The sequence below is a fragment of the Neoarius graeffei genome, chromosome 5 (genome assembly GCF_027579695.1).
Source record: "Neoarius graeffei isolate fNeoGra1 chromosome 5, fNeoGra1.pri, whole genome shotgun sequence".
NCBI lineage: Eukaryota > Metazoa > Chordata > Actinopteri > Siluriformes > Ariidae > Neoarius > Neoarius graeffei.
The window spans coordinates 68,690,051-68,708,079 of record NC_083573.1 but is presented as its reverse complement, the minus strand read 5'-3'; the positions used below and the strand labels follow the sequence as shown (position 1 = coordinate 68,708,079).

At 40.6% G+C, this 18,029-nt stretch overlaps 1 protein-coding gene across 6 annotated transcripts in view; it reads right to left on the bottom strand.

Moving 5' to 3' along the window:
- The window catches only part of plecb (plectin b), a 213,574-nt gene that overhangs the window by 76,442 nt on the left and 119,103 nt on the right, over nucleotides 1-18,029 (bottom strand). Inside the window, exon 1 of one of the 6 annotated variants that reach the window (XM_060922292.1) lies at nucleotides 11,824-12,073. The exons of the other annotated variants lie outside the window; for them this stretch is intronic. Coding sequence (XP_060778275.1) covers nucleotides 11,824-12,058 — 235 coding nt within the window. The 5' untranslated portion in view covers nucleotides 12,059-12,073. Of the gene's footprint in view, nucleotides 1-11,823; nucleotides 12,074-18,029 lie in introns of those variants that run through there. 6 annotated transcript variants of the gene reach the window in all.

Genomic DNA, 18,029 nt, shown 5'->3' with positions numbered 1-18,029 from the left:
CTTTTTCAGCTCACTTCAGCTCGCTTCAGCCCGACACAGCTCGCGTTTCGACTATCTAAGAACAGCACGACTCAGCTCGCTTCAGCCCTGCTCAGCCCCCAAAACTCGCACGGTTTTGGAGTGAGGCTGAAGCAAGCCAAACCGAGCTGAGTGAGGCTAGGGGCGTGAGCAGACACTCCCCTGTGCACTGATTGGTGAGGAGGAGTGTCCTCACATGCCCACACACGCCCCGCGAGCACGCTGGGATCTGTAAACACCGTAAACCCAGAAGAATAATAATTACGAATTACGAGAATTATGAAGCCTTATGTGCCTCGCCTCATCTATACGCTCTTGCCAGTATCTGTTGGCGTTGTCGGTGACAACAAGCCACAGCACCAAGACCAGCAACACTAACGACTCCATGTCCTCCATGTTTATTGTTTACTCTCCGGGTCATGAGACTACCGCTTAAAAGATCACTGATGTCACTGTTTGCGCCACATAACGACATCACCTGACGTCCACCCACTTTCGCTAACTCCACCCAATGTGTCCACCCACTTCCAGCCAGCACGATTCAGCGCGGTTGTAGTCGAAATGCAACTCCAACAGCCCTGCTCAGCTCGACTCAGCCCAACTCAGCACGGCACGGCTCAGCCCAACTCAGCCGCGTTGGTAGTGGAAAAGCGACATTACTTGTCTGAGATTTTAACTATTCGTGATCATGGTAGGGCCCTGCGTTCTTCGGGTCAGCTTCTGTTAGAAGTTCCAAGGTCGAGATATAAACAGTGGGGTGATCGTTCTTTTGCTGTCGCTGCTCCCAGACTGTGGAACAACCTGCCCCCCGACATTCGCACCACTATTGATCCCGGCCTTTTTAAATCAAAGTTGAAGGCCCACTTTTTTAGATTGGCATACAATCCTGACTAGGGGAGTCTTGTTTTTGAGGGGTGCTTCGTTTCGTCCGTTTTATTTCATGTACTTCTGAAAGGCTTTTGGTAATCTGCAGCACGGTGGCACCTTCCGCAGTCAAAACCTGTGTTTTGATACGTTTTGTTGTTCTGTTTTATGGCTTTTATGTAAAGCACTTTGGGTACCTTTTGGTTATTGTAAAGGGCTATATAAATAAAATTTGATTGATTGATACGAAGTACCACGACCACTGACGCTATTTATTAGCCTTTACTATTCAACTCGTCTGTCGCATATGCAAATAATAAACGGTGAACCATTTTGTAACAGCCACTGCTTTGAAAAGCTGCTATATTTCAACATTTAAAGAGGGTTAGTACAAAACGAAAGAGAAAGAACTGAGTGTCATTGATCTCAATCCTGATAATGAGGTTTTTTTTTTTTTTGCTTTTTTTTGTTTTAAATTTTGTTAATCTTCAAGGCCTGCATGAGTGTAATAAGGCTTCATAATGGCACAGAAAACACAAAAACTGGGAAATCCAGTGACATGAATGATAAATACGACAATCCTTTGTTTTATGGTGGAATGGTTTAGCCATTTACTCATCATAGTTCATGATCCTGTATATAAAAGAAACAACCACACAGCTGCTACTGCTAGGATAGAAAACAAAAGAAGCATTATCTGTCCCCTTTTCAATACAACAGTAATCCCAGCTGGATAATAAAGTCTGTACAGCAAAATCCAGGAGGACACACTGCGCAACATGCCGGATCATGTCGATGGCAGTGTCAGTGAAAACTCAGGGTCATCCTTGTTATGTAACTTTATCTAAGCCCATGAGATAAACATACACAGAGTCATAAAACTGACTAATAAGTTAATGATGCACCAATTACCTTTAACACTGTAACTCTCAGACGAGCAGAAAAGTCACACTTCCAGCAAGACAGTACCCTCCCAATACCCATATTTATCAAATGAACTGTACCTTACCTTTGCAACACATTTTGCTATATAAAAATGCAGATCTCTCTCCATAGCTTATCTCATGCAAACAATTCTGCCGTTCATAAAACATTTCAACGCCACACAATTCCATTTTGTTTTTTAGCATTTTTTAGTAAGCGTTGCCTGTTGGCATGACAAGAGGTTTTGAGTTTCTTCATTCCATGTTCTTTCAGGTTAGCCATTCTACACACACACACACACACACACACACACACACACACACACACACACACACACACACACACACACACGCCCCTACATGCGTCACTAGAAGACAAAACAAAAGCATCTAGTAGAGCAACAGCGGTATGTAGAACAACATACCATAAGAAAGGAAGTGTTGATGCTCTCCATATGATACTATTAATTAACTCAACGATTAAGTAATTCAGTCAGTTCAGATGTCATCAACTCGTGACCTCAATATTATAAGCTTGCATCTGGCATTTTGTTCAAAAATGAGTTAACCACATAAAGGTCATTCAAACTCTCAGGTTATAAATTTCGATCTGGTAGCCAATCATCAACCAGGATGAACGCAGGACACAATATACGTATAGCCTTTTCCAATCAACATCCTTCAAAAGAAAAGAGTAAACTTTAGCTGTAGGTGTTCTACATGCAGTATGCTCCATGAGAGCAATTAAAAAAAATAATGTACAAGACAGGCACAGTACAGGTCTAGTACATTCCCTGGTTTTACAATGTATAAACGTTCCGGCACAACAAAAGGACTTCAGTGCAGCAGAGCGGAAATACTGGTCACGAACATGAGATAACATTAACATGAAATACTACTTATATTACCTCCATGCAATGCGTGCAATAAACTGAATTATTATACACACGAGCCACTTTTTCCATGGAATAAAAACATGTATTCTGTTCCCTTCTTGCAGGTTTATTGATGGCATGCAATATTGTCATCATGTCGCTTATCCTCTATGTATTACGTCACTCTCCCCAATGGAGAATGAGCATGCAATATTGTTATAATATTGCACGTTGTCAAGACAACACGATGTCACACATCGGAGCTCAGGCGAAGATCCACTGACAAAACTTTTCTGCTGCGAATGTGCAGAATCATTTCTTTGTCGGGTGGAAGAGAGAGAAGACGAGGCTAATCCAGTGCTCGGTTTAAGCACTAAATAAATAAATAAATAAACTGAAACTAAAGACATGCTGAACACCCGAAAAGCTACCAAAACTTAATTCTATGTTCTTCACATATATTTACAAGAGGAAAAACATACCAATAGACATTGAAAAACTGGAAAAGAGACACGTCGAAGATGTAAAACTTCCGTGCTAGCAAGTGACTGACGGTTTGTACATAAACATTGTACATAAACAAGGTTTGCTTCATTTAAAGTGGAAGCTTTAGAGAGAATTTTGAAAGAGACAGACGTGCTGAACACCCGAAAGGCTACCAAAACTTCATTACATATTCTTTATGCATGTTTACAAGAGAAAAACAGACCAACAGACATTGAGAAACTGGAAAAGGGAGCAATAGCGGAAATACTGTCAAAGTTCTACTTGGAGGTGAGGAAAAGTGACGAAGACTTTTACAAGAGAACTTCACTCAGCAAAGCCCTTTTGTTTTGAACAAATGTAATGTAACAATCAACTACTACCAAAAGTAACTTTGAACTTGAACGGTCAACCTGGATATAGCTTGTATACAAGTTGGGTTATTGTTCAGGCTTTTTGGACTTGTACCATTTTTATTGTTAAAACTTCGACTTTGTACATTGGATTGACAGAACTTTGAATTACATTCGATCAGAATCAGCCCTGATTTATAATCAGCCCTAAGTTACCACCCTGTTCTTAACTTTTTGTAAAATCTATAATTGTTGCATCAAATGTGTATGTATTATAATAATAATAATAATAATAATAATAAATAGCGGGCGGCACGGTGGTGTAGTGGTTAGCGCTGTCGCCTCACAGCAAGAAGGTCCTGGGTTCGAGCCCCGGGGCCGGCGAGGGCCTTTCTGTGTGGAGTTTGCATGTTCTCCCCGTGTCCGCGTGGGTTTCCTCCGGGTGCTCCGGTTTCCCCCACAGTCCAAAGACATGCAGGTTAGGTTAACTGGTGACTCTAAATTGACCGTAGGTGTGAATGTGAGTGTGAATGGTTGTCTGTGTCTATGTGTCAGCCCTGTGATGACCTGGCGACTTGTCCAGGGTGTACCCCGCCTTTCGCCCGTAGTCAGCTGGGATAGGCTCCAGCTTGCCTGCGACCCTGTAGAAGGATAAAGCGGCTACAGATAATGAGATGAGAATAAATAGCTTTCTTCATGGTATATTGGATATATTCCATTCAGCAAGCAAAAAAGCCTTCGACTCATTCAGTATCATGCTAGCTGAATGGAATATATCTGATATACCACAGGGCGGCACGGTGGTGTACTGGTTAGCGCTGTAGCCTCACAGCAAGAAGGTCCGGGTTCGAGCCCCGTGGCCGGCGAGGGCCTTTCTGTGCGGAGTTTGTATGTTCTCCCCGTGTCCGCGTGGGTTTCCTCTGGGTGCTCCGGTTTCCCCCACAGTCCAAGGACATGCAGGTTAGGTTAACTGGTGACTCTAAATTGACCGTAGGTGTGAATGTGAGTGTGAATGGTTGTCTGTGTCCATGTGTCAGCCTTGTGATGACCTGGCGACTTGTCCAGGGTGTACCCCGCCTTTCGCCCGTAGTCAGCTGGGATAGGCTCCAGCTTGCCTGAGACCCTGTAGAACAGGATAAAGCGGCTAGAGATAATGAGATGAGATGAGATGATATACCACAAAAAAAGCCAGCCATTATTATTTAAATAGCTGCTGTAACCAGTGGAGGTCAGCTAGCAGACTTGTGAAGTGTGTTTGTGTGCCTTCACCCATATATCTATTGTATGTTATAATGCATTTTAATGTCGTTAAATGTTTTACAATGACATTTGAAGGTAAAATATCTTGTTAAGTATTAAAGTAAAATGTCACGTAGATCTTAGAGAATGCATTCAGAAAAATAAAATTTATTGAAAAACTATACATGACCAGAATGTGGTCGTAATTTAAAAAAAAAAAAAATTAATTCTGGGTTTATACATACAGTACCAGTCAAAAGTTTAGACACACTTTCTAACTGAATGGTTTTTCTTTGTTTTATTAATTAAAAGACACTTCATGTCAAAGTAATGATGGATGTCGTTTCTCTTTACTTACTGTAGTTGAGCGGTTCTTGACATGATATGGATTACTACAGTTGTGGAATAGGGATATTTACTGTATTTTTATTATTTACTCTTTACTGTGATCTCAAACGCATTAAGATGATACGAAATCGCACTAATTAACTTTTGACGAGACACACCTGTTAATTGAAAAGCATTCCAGGGGACTACCTCATGAAGCTGGTTATGATAATGCCAATAGTGTGCAAAGCGTCATCAAGGTAAATGGTGGACACTTTGAAGAATATAAAATATGAAAAGTATTTTGTTTAACACTTTATTTAACACACAATTCCATATATGTTCCACGTTATTTAATAGTTTTGATGTCTTCAGTCTTGTTCTAAAATATAGAAAATAGTCAAAATACAGAAAAACCTGTCCAAACTTCTGACTTGTGCTATATTTTAGTTACTTAATGAAATTAAAAGATTGGATGGATAGAACCTTGTAAAACTATCTGCATCTGGTTTTATCTGGATCCAGATAGTTTTCAAAAAAAATGTACTTGATCAACATCCCAGTAAATGTCAATTTTGAAGTAACCTTAATGGAGAGTTATTGACTGTAAATGTCTTTAGGATTTGCTAGCTGGAGTGTCAAAACCGTGTCATCATGCAGCTCTTCAGTCAGATAGAGCCTTATAATCCATCCATCCATTATCTGTAGCTGCTTATCCTGTGCAAGGTCGCAGGCAAGCTGGAGTTTATCCCAGCTGACCACGGGCGAGAGGCAGGGTACACCCTGGACAAGTCGCCAGATCATCGCAGGGCTGACACATAGAGATAAACAACCATTCACACTCACATTCACACCTACGGTCAATTCAGAGCCACCTATACCCCTTTTCCACCAAATCAGTTCCAGGGCTGGTTCGGGGTGAGTGCTGGTGCTGGTTCACAACTCGTTCAACTTGCGAGCCAGATGAGAACCAGCTTGCTTTTCCATAGCTTGTGGTGCTAAGGGGAGCCACGTCATTACGTCGCTGTATACGTCAGTTATGTCGCTGTATACGTCAGTTATATCACTGCGTTTGCATAAACCTTGGCACGAATATCGAAGCAACAACACGGAGAAGAAGAAGCAGCAACAACAACAATAATGGATGACTTCACGTTTGTACAGCTGCTGCTTCTCTTCGCTTAAAAATGGTGACCTTTCGCAGTCTTGCGATTGTTGTTGGTCTTAACAACTCCGCCCCCCGCTGACATAAGCGGTTCTTTCCTCTGGCCCAGCAAAGAGCTGGTGCTAGCCTGGAACCGGTTTTTCTGGTCCCAGAGCCAGTTTTTTGTCAGTGGAAACAGAAAACCCGGTTCCAAACTAAGCACTGGCCCCGAACCAGCCCTGGAACTGATTTGGTGGAAAAGGGGCACAATTAGCCTAACCTGCATGTCTTTGGACTGTGGGGGGAAACCGGAACACCCGGAGGAAACCCACATAGACACGGCCCCTGTAAGTCACTGGGCTCGAACCCAGGACCTTCTTGCTGTGAGGTGACAGTGCTAACCACTACACCACCGTGCTGCCACCTTATAATACAAAGATCTCAAATTGTTGATTTTTTTAAGGTAACTCTGCATAGGTACTCTAACTAAATGACCGTAAACTGCACGAGAGTCGCATGAGAAACTGAAACGAGGTTTAGGATGATTAATGTGTGACAGAGAGACACAAAAACAAAATGAGTGTGTGCGTGCGTGCGTGCGTGCGTGCGTGCAAGTGAGATACAGGTGGGGAGAGAGAGTGTGAAAGAGAGGTTTTGTGTGTCTAACAGCACAGTATTGACAGGTTTAGTGCAACCCTAAGGGCAGATGGGTCTCCGTAAATATGACGCAATAAATACTACTACTGTCAAATATGTGATTGAGACAAGTAGGCTCAACATTCTGAGATCCATGAAACAACCCTGTAAATGTAAATAATGCTAATATATCATAATTGACAAAATAATTGGGGGGGGGGGGGGGGAGAGAGTGGTTCTTTTATGCTGTAACACATGCTATTCATCAACCCAAATGAATATCAATGTGTTAGACAGTGTGTGTGTTGCACAGGCTAGTGTGTGTCTGGTGGATTGGTGAGTGAGAGGTTTTATATATAACCATAAACAAATTATTGCAGAAAACAGACCGTGCTAAGCATTAAGATTACATTTTTAACATTAAATGGATGCTTCACAACGCAAAGTGAGATGTGATCAACTACATTTTATTCTATAACAAACACAAAGTGCAACTTTTGTTGACTCACCACAGAGTCAGGGATTTTTACAGGCCTGTACTGCTTGTCCCATTTCATCACCATCTCAAAAAGTCTCTTTCATAATCTGTGTAAGACTACTAAATGGGTTGGTACACTTTGTTCAACTTATTTTGTTGGAATTGTGTGTGAATGTTAAATAAACAAAGGACGCAAGTGGCCTGATAATGAACGAGCTGTGAAAAATGGCAAAGTACAACAAGGTTCATCATCTAATCGCTTCATATCTGTGTCTAGAGAGACATACGGTATCTTTTCTAGACAATCGCTGTATTAATGTTACCAGGTCTAATTACTGGACAGTTGTATTGAAACCCTGCACCGAAACTGTATTTACATGTGTACAGCCATCATGCTCAAACTATCTTGAACACATGGAGAAATAGATTATTCAAAAAATGATTTATAAAATTAATGTTGCATTGCAGTACCTCCTTTTCTTTAACACGCAGTACTAATGAGACAGTACTGTACTGTACTTCAGTGCTACTCTCAGCCTTATGGTATCGACTTTGGGAGTGGTGTAACAATTTTTTTTATTTTTTATTTTTTACAGACGAGGAAAAAAATATTTAAAAAGTACAGACAGATAATAAAAGTGAGACAGTGGGGTGAGGGAAGCCTGAAACCTTAAAAAAAAAATAAAATCACAATGTACTGCAGAAAAGGGACATTTTTAAGACTTCTGAAATTATACCGAGATGGAAGAGTAAACACAGATCTGTAAATCCTTAATATCTGACCGATGGTTCTAATTCAGTCAGAGAGAAGCTTGGGCTTGTTGTCACATGTCCCCACCCAATTTTCATCTCAAATGTGCATCCAAAACAAATAACACACTTGTTCATGTGCCTGGTTTCATTGTGCTCAGTGATTAGACTTTAGCGCGTACACTGTGCACCACTGCTTTGTGGAACTATCCACTAAAACTCCTGCATTCTTCCTAAAATGAGTAACCATATGGATGAATATGGTAAGATGGTTTATGATGGCTGAAAAGGCCTTTGATTATTAAAAAGGTTTTGCTTCATCCAGATTGTTCAAGGGGTGGCCAGATCAGCGATGGCAGTGACAGACAATGGGACTGAAACCAATGACCAATGCAACTGATTTATATCAGACTTACAAGCAACTGTTCTCATTATTCCTAGTGAACCAATAACAATGACTTCATTTTGGCTTTAATGTATTCTACTACTGTGCGAGTACAGGACAAACAATATGCTGGTACTTCTGTAATGCGATTCCCATTCTCATGTGAATATGAGCTGTTAGGACCGTTCTCATGTCACATGGACTGGCCCTGAGCGCAATTTCGTTTTCACCGAAACGCGAGACTGAAACGTGAGACTGAAACGTGAGACTGAAACAGAAATCAAATGCTGTATCAAGAATTTTCAACATGGAAAACACCGCATTGCTGAGATATGAAGTCCAAAGTTATAAATGACCAGCCATCGTATGTCACTGGGTGCCACACAATATCTCCAAGGCAAATTAAAGGAATTTCGCCAAACTTTCACCATCTGTGCGCTTTGGGACAAACATGAACTGATTAGATTTTGAGGTTAAAAGGTCACAGGTCAAGATTACTGTGAGGTCAAACATCCATCCCCAAATCACAACTTAATAGGGCGTGTAGTCTACCAAGCGGAGGCATCCCCATCGACGCCATTGGCGTCGAGTTCTATCTAGTTATCATCAAAAATTGCTCTTTGAATGGTCTTATTTATATTAAGCTGCCATTTATTGATTTTTGGGAGAAAGTCCACAAAATGCCATTCCCACAAAGGTACTACATGTTGTACTGGGACAGACCTCAGCATTAGAGTGCTAGCTAAACTGTGCACTGTGAAAATTCCCCTCCAGTGCAGTATACAGTATCCCTCGACTGTAGGGCATAATGAGGAGTTAAGCCACAGACAGCTGCACAAAGGTGCATCACACACATGCTATGCAGACGTGCATGTTAACAGCTTTGAGTTTTGTGCACTATTTCCAACAGGACTCATTAAATGCAGTTCCCAAGAATAAAAAATGACAAAAAAAGTAAATCTAAAAAACAATAAGGAACACAAGAAGCAAGGCTGTGTGTGTGTGTGAGAGAGAGAGAGAGAGAGAGAGAGAGAGAGAGAGAGAGAGAGAGAACATGGAATATTATCTTATCCAAAGTTCAAGTATAGCCTTTCAAGCTCAAGGGCAAATAATCCACAATGTGATCGATGCGAGACACAAACACACATCCTGATGAGTAGTGGAAGCAGTCACTCCCCTCATCATCTACGCTGTAGATTTTAAAACTGGGTATAATAGAATCAAGATAAATTGAATATTTAGACATAAAATACATATATTAGTTCTCTGATACAGTTTTTGTGTATTATAAGAAGTGCTCCTCGATTTTACATTTCCGTCTGTAGTAAATCAAGGCATATTTGATCCCTTAATAAATATATCTTGTGCGTATGCTAATCAAGACCTGCTCTTTCCACAAGTATCATTCTTTTTATGGTAGACTGTGTCATACATGAGCAATATGCGGTTGAAATATGGACGCAAAATTATTATTTTTTTTAATTTGTAATGGCTCATAACTCAAAGTTTGATGTCTTTTTGATAAAATACTTACTTGCCAAAACAGTACTACAATATGAGAAATAAATACCAGAGTTTGAAAGCTCTGACATGTTTAAATGTGGAGAAACCGAGAGCCAAAAACAATCCAAAGCACAAATGATTTTTTTTTTTTTAAAACAGATTTCAACAATACATAAAGTGGCAAATATGCAATTGTGGCTCTTCAGTTGCAGCATTTAAAGATATCTTGTACCTAAGAACAATTTCTGAAAATCTCAGCTTAAATAGTTTAAAAAATTACGGCTTATGGAAATTCAGAGTTTTTCTACAGCATTCGTTTTTACAGTAAAATTCAAGCCACGCCCAATTATTCATGCCCCTATATCTCAAAAACTAAAAGATGGAAGGCTGAAATTTTACATACTGTTTATTGGGACTAATGACAATCTTTGAAAGTATGAAGTGAAGCGTCAGGCAGGAACATTTTCTAAAATCTGGTGATCTGAGGCCAATTTACCAACGTACAAAAGTTGTATACTCGGGTGTCCCAGGAGGGGATAGAAATATACAAACAAGGGAACTTTATATCATGGTCAAAGTGCAATGATCTTTAGAAAGGACAGATCTGACAGGGGAAAAAAAAAAATCTCCCAAAGGTGTTTCCAAAGCTTGCCTCCTGTGTTTGTGCAAATGGCACATGGCTGAGGGTGATGATGTTCCCCAAAATCACCAGGGTGGGGAATACAGATCCCAGGGGTGTAGCTAGCATTAGCACTGAGATAAGCCGAGGACAAATCAGGCAGCAACAGGTGGAAGGACAGTGGGGGGGACAACATGAGTGCCACAAAGATCACGGGCGGGTCTACATTAAAAAAAAAAAGGTAGTAAATGGTAGTCTTCCAGTAAAAAGCCCAATGTATAAATTGGGGGAAAAAAATAAAATAAAAAGTTTGAGTCCCCCCCAGTGTGGTGGTTTTTTGCTCAGCGTTTACATATCCCTTCTCTAAACAACCCTCCCATCTGACTCTTTCTGGTCTTAACCTCAAAAATGTTTGTACTGGGAACACTCCTGACCACACCAACTGATAATTCATTAGCACACACAGAAAATCAGATTCGCTGATCTTGGATTATAAAGCACATTCTTGCTAGAGACACTCTCAATATTCAGTCCTTCATAAATCTTATCAAACCGAGTTGCAAGCTGATAAAAAAAAGAACAGTCTGAAAAGAAACAGATAAACAACAATATCAAAGATTCTTGTGCCACGTTGTTTTCTACAGCTTCAGCTGAAGATAATGTTCATGAGATTGCACAACCAAAGTAGCCTAAAACAAACACTAGCCTCCCATCTTGTGAGACCATAAGCAGCTTCAGAAAAACAAAATCATAGCAATCCTGACAAGACACGTATACACATTTCTCGAGATAAAAACAGGTGGGAGCATTTTCGTGCCATCTGCAAACAACCAACATTCGCGAAAGCTCACGATCGTAGATGGCTGAGGTTTAAAGAGGATCCTTCACCAAGCTTTGTCAATACACAACTGACCGTCAAGCTTGGCAGCATCGCCTCCTGACCAGCTCCATATAGCTTGAAGTGGGGAGTCGTAAACATCAAATAAAGAAACGAAGCGAGAAAAAATCCTCAAAATGTCACATGTAATTCTAGTCTCGCACAGTGTGGATGGATTTAAATATGGAGTAGAATTTCAGTCTGGCTGCCTGAAGGTCACGCTGAAGCATACATGCATTTCCCCTCCTCCCTTAACCGGAACAACAATCAACACGGTGGGTTTGCCAAAAACACATAAAATATATGGACACAGACAAATGTGGACAACGGTCCAGTTGTGCTAACCTACCAGGTATGACCTTCATGGAGCAGGCTGTGTGGAGCGACAGGAAGACGAGGAGAGCAGGACTGGGGGGAATGAGGGGAAGGGAAGAGACTCCCGTTTGTTTGGTGTGTGTGCTGCCTTGTTTCTCCCTCTTCTTAATTTTGACAGCCTGTGCCTGCTGCTTGGATATGTCAGCCAGCTCCCTGGTGGCTTTGCCATTAGGTGGGAGGGGCAGATAGAGGCCTTGAGGGGTGGCCATAGCGGTGGGCAAGTGTCCAGGGAAGCAGTAAGCACAGTATTTGAGCCTGCTGGAGATATAAATATCGAATGACTAAAGTGGTCATGATGGGAGAGATAGAAACTGATGAAAGTGTGCCCACTTAGCTCCAGAGGACCGGAGAGAGAGAGATATCAGACTGTCCTTGGAGGATGACAGAGCTATTCTGTGAGATTATGTCACAGAACACCAGCTTTACTATGATTATCCGACCCGGGAAACCTGATCCGGAATAAATCCGTCAATCACGTAGGATTATCTTATTTTGGTTCTGTTTACGTCTCTATGCTTATAATATCACATTACCTATTTAATATCCTATATCAGACATGAAGCTCTATCAATACCTCATTTTTTTATTTATATTCCTACATTATCCTACAGTAGGTCTACACATACTGTATAAAAGGTGCCTTAAACTATCACAATCTCTTCCTTTTGTGTTATTTCCAATCACGGACACTTACAATCATATTTATCCAACCTTATTAGTGTATGTTTTGCTCTAATCAGGGAAATAATGCTTGAATGCCAGGGAAAGTTAGAGATGCCTGTCTCTCTCTTAGGATACCCTGATGCTTTAGAGAGCTCCCGTTGTGCACAGTACACCCTAAATATAGCATGCTTTATAGCACTCTAAAACCAACATATGGCACAGTAAATAATGGCGCTGACACACTGCTCATTTTACCAACCATTATGTCATTTATGTTTATGCTACCGCAGCACTATATTTAAATAGGCTACATCTGTAAGGTTCAACTTAGAATTACTTTGAAAATTAAAGCAGTGTTCATTAAATAGCATTTTTATGCACTGCTGATTCCTTAAGAGCCACCTGTTAAACTAGAAATAGGTTTATGCCTAGTCTTTCCTGAGAGGTTCAAATAGATTCTAAGATCATTCATTCGATCATTCATCCCCGGTAAGCGCTTTATCCTGGTAAGGGTCACCGTGGATCCAATGTCTATCCCAGGAACACTGGGCATGAGACAGGAATATATTCAGGATTATTCTATCCACATTCACTGGATATGAGCAATCGCGCACTCTGATTGGCTACTACTAGGCTATCAGCTCATATACCATAAGTAGAGAAAAACACAATGGCGGAGTGTGTTGCTGAACCAACTGAGGACGAAATAAAAACTCAACTCAAAAACAAAACCCCGAAAAATAAAAAAAAGCAAGAAAATATGGAATAAAGGTATTTGATGGTAAGAACATATCTTTTTTTTATTTTTCAAGAATTATTATTATAGCATTTTAACAAATTGCTATGGTCATTTCGCCGGTTTGTTTACATTCTTCATCTTTAAGCATTAAAATTTCTTGAATTTTTTTTTAGACTGGTTCAAAAGCTCAAAGAAGTTTAAAAATTACAGAACTGAAATGTCCAAGGACGAGTTAAATAAATGGACATTTTAATGTTCAATCCTCATTTCCGTGTCTGGTTGAGAGTACGCCATGCGCCTTCTGGCTGCTGCTTCTCACCAGAGCTTTTTGTTTGTGTAGTTTGATGTTTGTTTTTGTTTCAGTGTTTTGTCCGCCGGTTGTGGCATAGCTCCGGACCCAGTTTTGGGTGTCGGTTCCCTCCAGGCCTTGGTTCGCTGTGGGTGATGCCTATGCTCCTAGCTATGGACTGCAGTGAGCTCGTTGCTCATTTTAACATCGTGGTTGTCCAGCGCTCTGTGCAGCAGTGCTTTAGTGCTTGGTGTGGTGTTCCGAGCGATGTTGCTCGGTGGCGTTGCGGTGGCTGTGCAGGCAGTTTGGGATATACGGTACCAGCACTCTACGTGGCAGTGCATCTATGCTCGCTTTGTGGATCCATGGCGTGGTGTTCCGAGTGATGTTGCCCGGCAGCATCGCAGCGGCTGTGCTGGCGGTGTGGGACTTGTTTTCGTGTGCCTTTTGGTGGGACTGTGGCTGCTACACCATTGGAATGACATCCTGACCTTTATTTGGTGGACTCCCCCCCCATAATTGTAAAGCAACCTTGGGTTTTGAGAAAGGCGCTATATAAATGTAACTTATAATTATTATTAATTATTAAATATCTAAAGCTATTCTATACCTCGGCACAACAGCAAGATGGCACTTTATACAAAAAAAAAAAACAGCAACACTAAAGTCAATTTGTGCAGCCATTGATAGGTTAAGAAATCCGCCTAAGCAGAAATGATTTTATCGAATGTTTTGTATAAAGTTTTTATTTATCAAATTTGCTAAAAATAAAAATGCTCTGTTTCTCAAAATCCAGTGAATGAGTGGAATAATTGTTTTATTCTATCAACAGTCTCGTCGTACATGGTTTATGGCCGACGAGGTGCTATCAGCTCACGTACGACTTGATTTTGTGGAATAACTGTTAAATAGACACCAGCCCATCACAGAGTACAGTGCACACAACATTCACACACTCATTACTGAAGCCAATCTACCGACTGGCATGTTTATGCAAGGTGGAAGAAACCAAAGAACCCAGAGGAAACCCACACAAGCACAGAAAGACCGAGTACTGTTCAGAAACTCCGCCCAGACAGTAACCCAAGCACAGGCTCAAACTGGTGACTCTAGAGGTGTGAGGAAACAATGCTACCTACATCATCATGTGTTGCCAAGTTCCAAGATAATACATCTAAAATGTATGATTAATATCATCAATTTAATGCCCAAACATAAGAAATAGGCTGTACATGAAAATGCTATTTAATGAACACTCCCAGGCAGCTTAGTGAGCCAGGAGTGGATTCTCACATTACTAGATACTTGCCTGGAGGCACGAGTTACCTGTTGGTAAAATGCCTTTGCCTGTTTTATAAGGACATCCCAATTAATATTGAATTATAAAGTCATAAACCCAACGTGTCCTCCAAAACTGAAGTCATGAACGAACAGGCAGCTACCAACAAAGACAGACCATCATCTCATTTCTGTGCTGCATAAATGAATTGGCAAAGTAAGCAAATGTAAAGCACTCAGTAGAACAGTAACCTTAGGGGGTGAACTCCTAAATGGAAAAAAAAAAAGGTACAGCTGTCCTCATACAATACACTTCCTGGTCTTACAAAAACACTGGCCAAGTCTGAACATCTCATGCAATGTCAGCATATTTTGCTTTAATAATGCCATCAATCTCCTTGAATAAGAGATGGTCAAACTTGTTAGCGATTTATTGATGTTTCAAGAGAATTATACAACAAAGTCCATAATAATTATAACAACAACAACAACAACAACAAGGTCCCAAAAGCGTACCGATTATAGCCTCAACTGAATACAATGACAGCCTGGAACAGAGTAACACATGCTAGCCTGTACTTATCATTCTGTGTTATACACTATAATTAAAACAGGCTCCAGTGGATTTTTTTATTCATGACAGCTCTTGCTTATACACAGTTAAAAAATTAAAAATAAGGGACTTGCTATCCCAAAAAAACACGACAACAAATAAGAACAAACAGGGCCGGAGCCAGCTCGAAACAAGAACAAACAAATAAGAACAATCTGGGCCGGGTCCCATATGAATGAGGTTTCTCTCTCTCTCTCCCCCCTTCGGGTGGGTGGGCCAGCCTTGTGGTTGAGTGGGCCAGGCTCCCCCTGGCCCCCTCCATAGAGCTGGGCCTGAGAACCATTACTTCAACAGTACTAGTAAAATCAACTACAACTATATTTTTGCATGACTGAACAAGACAATACATGTGAACAGGTTTCCTGTACGGGATTCAGGGGACAAGCTGTGAGACAAACACCTACTGTACGTGTATGTTGGTGGCAAAAGACAAACTTACTGACTGACTTTCAAAGCTCGTTGCTGTGAAGTCAGCGAACAGGCTATTGATAGTGTGCAGGACTATACTCAACTTCCGAAAGGTCAGTTTCATATTTGCCTCGCTGAATTCAGCCATGGATGACTCACCCTCTAAACCACAATCATGTGGTATGAAAGAAAAGTGACATTCTGCCCACTTCTGGACATCTGACAAGATCATAAACATTCAGGAATTTAGAGAGTGGGCTGACACTGGAAAACAAAACAGCATATCTGAGAAAAAATGACCCTGACTCAGGCACACTGATTCACACTTTGCACGTAGGCAGTCAAATTGGAGGTCTCACTAAGATTACATTGTACAAAAAAAAAAAAAAACAAAAACCAGGACACACAAGTAGGAATTATCTAAACCACTTTCATTTTCTGCATTGCTTAATATCATTGACTGATGTACAAAAACAAAGCTAGCTCCATTTATGATTTCTTTTAAACAGCACGCTGATCTACTCTGGATATGATATTGCTCTGAAAACTAGGAAGGAAGAGCAAATGAGGGTGACTCCATGGAAAAACTGCATGTGGCTACTAACATTTCCTGTCTATGAACCATATTCTCCAAGTGACACGTATTAAAATTGGACATCTTTTCCATATTAATTGACGATAAACTAGATGGAATGGGATCTGACTAACTCCATATGGGCCTGAAATGCAAGCTGTGCTCATCCCAAAAACTGAAATGCTTTCACAGACTTCAGCTCACACATGCAGAAAGAGATCAAATAATGTCACCTCAAAGCTGCACACAATGGCAAAAATGCAGTAGGGGGCAGCAGACAGTTACCAAGCTTTATATATGGTTTTTTATTTTTTATTTTTGAGCAGATGATTAAAAACAAACCAATCTATTATTAAAAAATATATATATGATCTCCGCATGTTGCTGAATAAGAACTAACACAAAACACTGAGAAAATGATGCAGTGCTTTGGATTGTTGACCAACTCAAGTAATGACAGCGCACAAACACACCCATAGGGATATTCCAGCTAGTACAGCTTCCTGCATTGCACACATTCTGCCCCACCCATAACCATGTAGGTACACACCTTCAGCCATCTTTACATTAATGTCTAAATGTGCACAGACCCAGTGTAACAGAAGTTTAAACGTTCGCAGCAATGAAGCCAACAACAGCAAAACCATCTGCCAGAGCACATTCCAGAAATTTCTGTTGCACAATGTATCGCATGCGCTCATGGGAGACAGACAGTGACGGCTTCTTTTTTATTATTATTATTATTATTATTATTATTATAATATTGATTCTAATCTGTGCCAAGCGTTAACATTTTGGCCACAGCAGAAGCAAGAGATCATGCAAAGCTGACTATGAAACCAGAAACCTCAGATCACAGACCACAGGATGAAGCCATGCACGCAAGCTTCCTAAAACAGGGTTTTAAAAAAAAATTAAAAATGCTGAAAGCAAAATACTCCCCTGTGCATTGATAATCTCACAGCAAAGCGAAGTTGGAGGCTTTAATACCGTTCTTCTGAATGAGTGAAGGGTTGGGTCATTTCCGGTATGAGGAACAGAGAAAATAGGAAGATATTCCTGCACTAATATTTAGTGCTGCAAATCTGCTTATGTGGTCAGCCACCGACAAGTTTAAAATGCCTCTGTTTTAGAACTATAAGATCTAACTAGAAATCACACAATATGCAATTTACAACTGCTATGCCTTATTATGGAGCCAATATACATCACTGTGATGTTCTGGGTGTGGATGCGATATGAATGAATGCCAGAGAAACATTTCATGAACTGCTGATCCAGTGGATAACTTGAAACTAGGCAAACAGGTTGATTGTGCAAACTTTTACTCAGCACAAGAGTATTATCAAGTGCTGGTCACTACACACTTATTTTAAACAGAACATCAGTTAGGAATGGCAACACTTGCAATATGCAGCTCCTGGATGCATTTCTTCATAGCGATACTTAAAGATGCAACAAGTTATAATTTCTCAGTGAGAACTGAGATCGCATTTTGATTTAAAAAGTACGTCCACTTGCACGAACAGTGTACGTATTGAACTGTACCTTATACATAATAACTAAGCTTTTGATCAAATGAGGACACCCCTTATGACAACTTCATGCTAGCTACA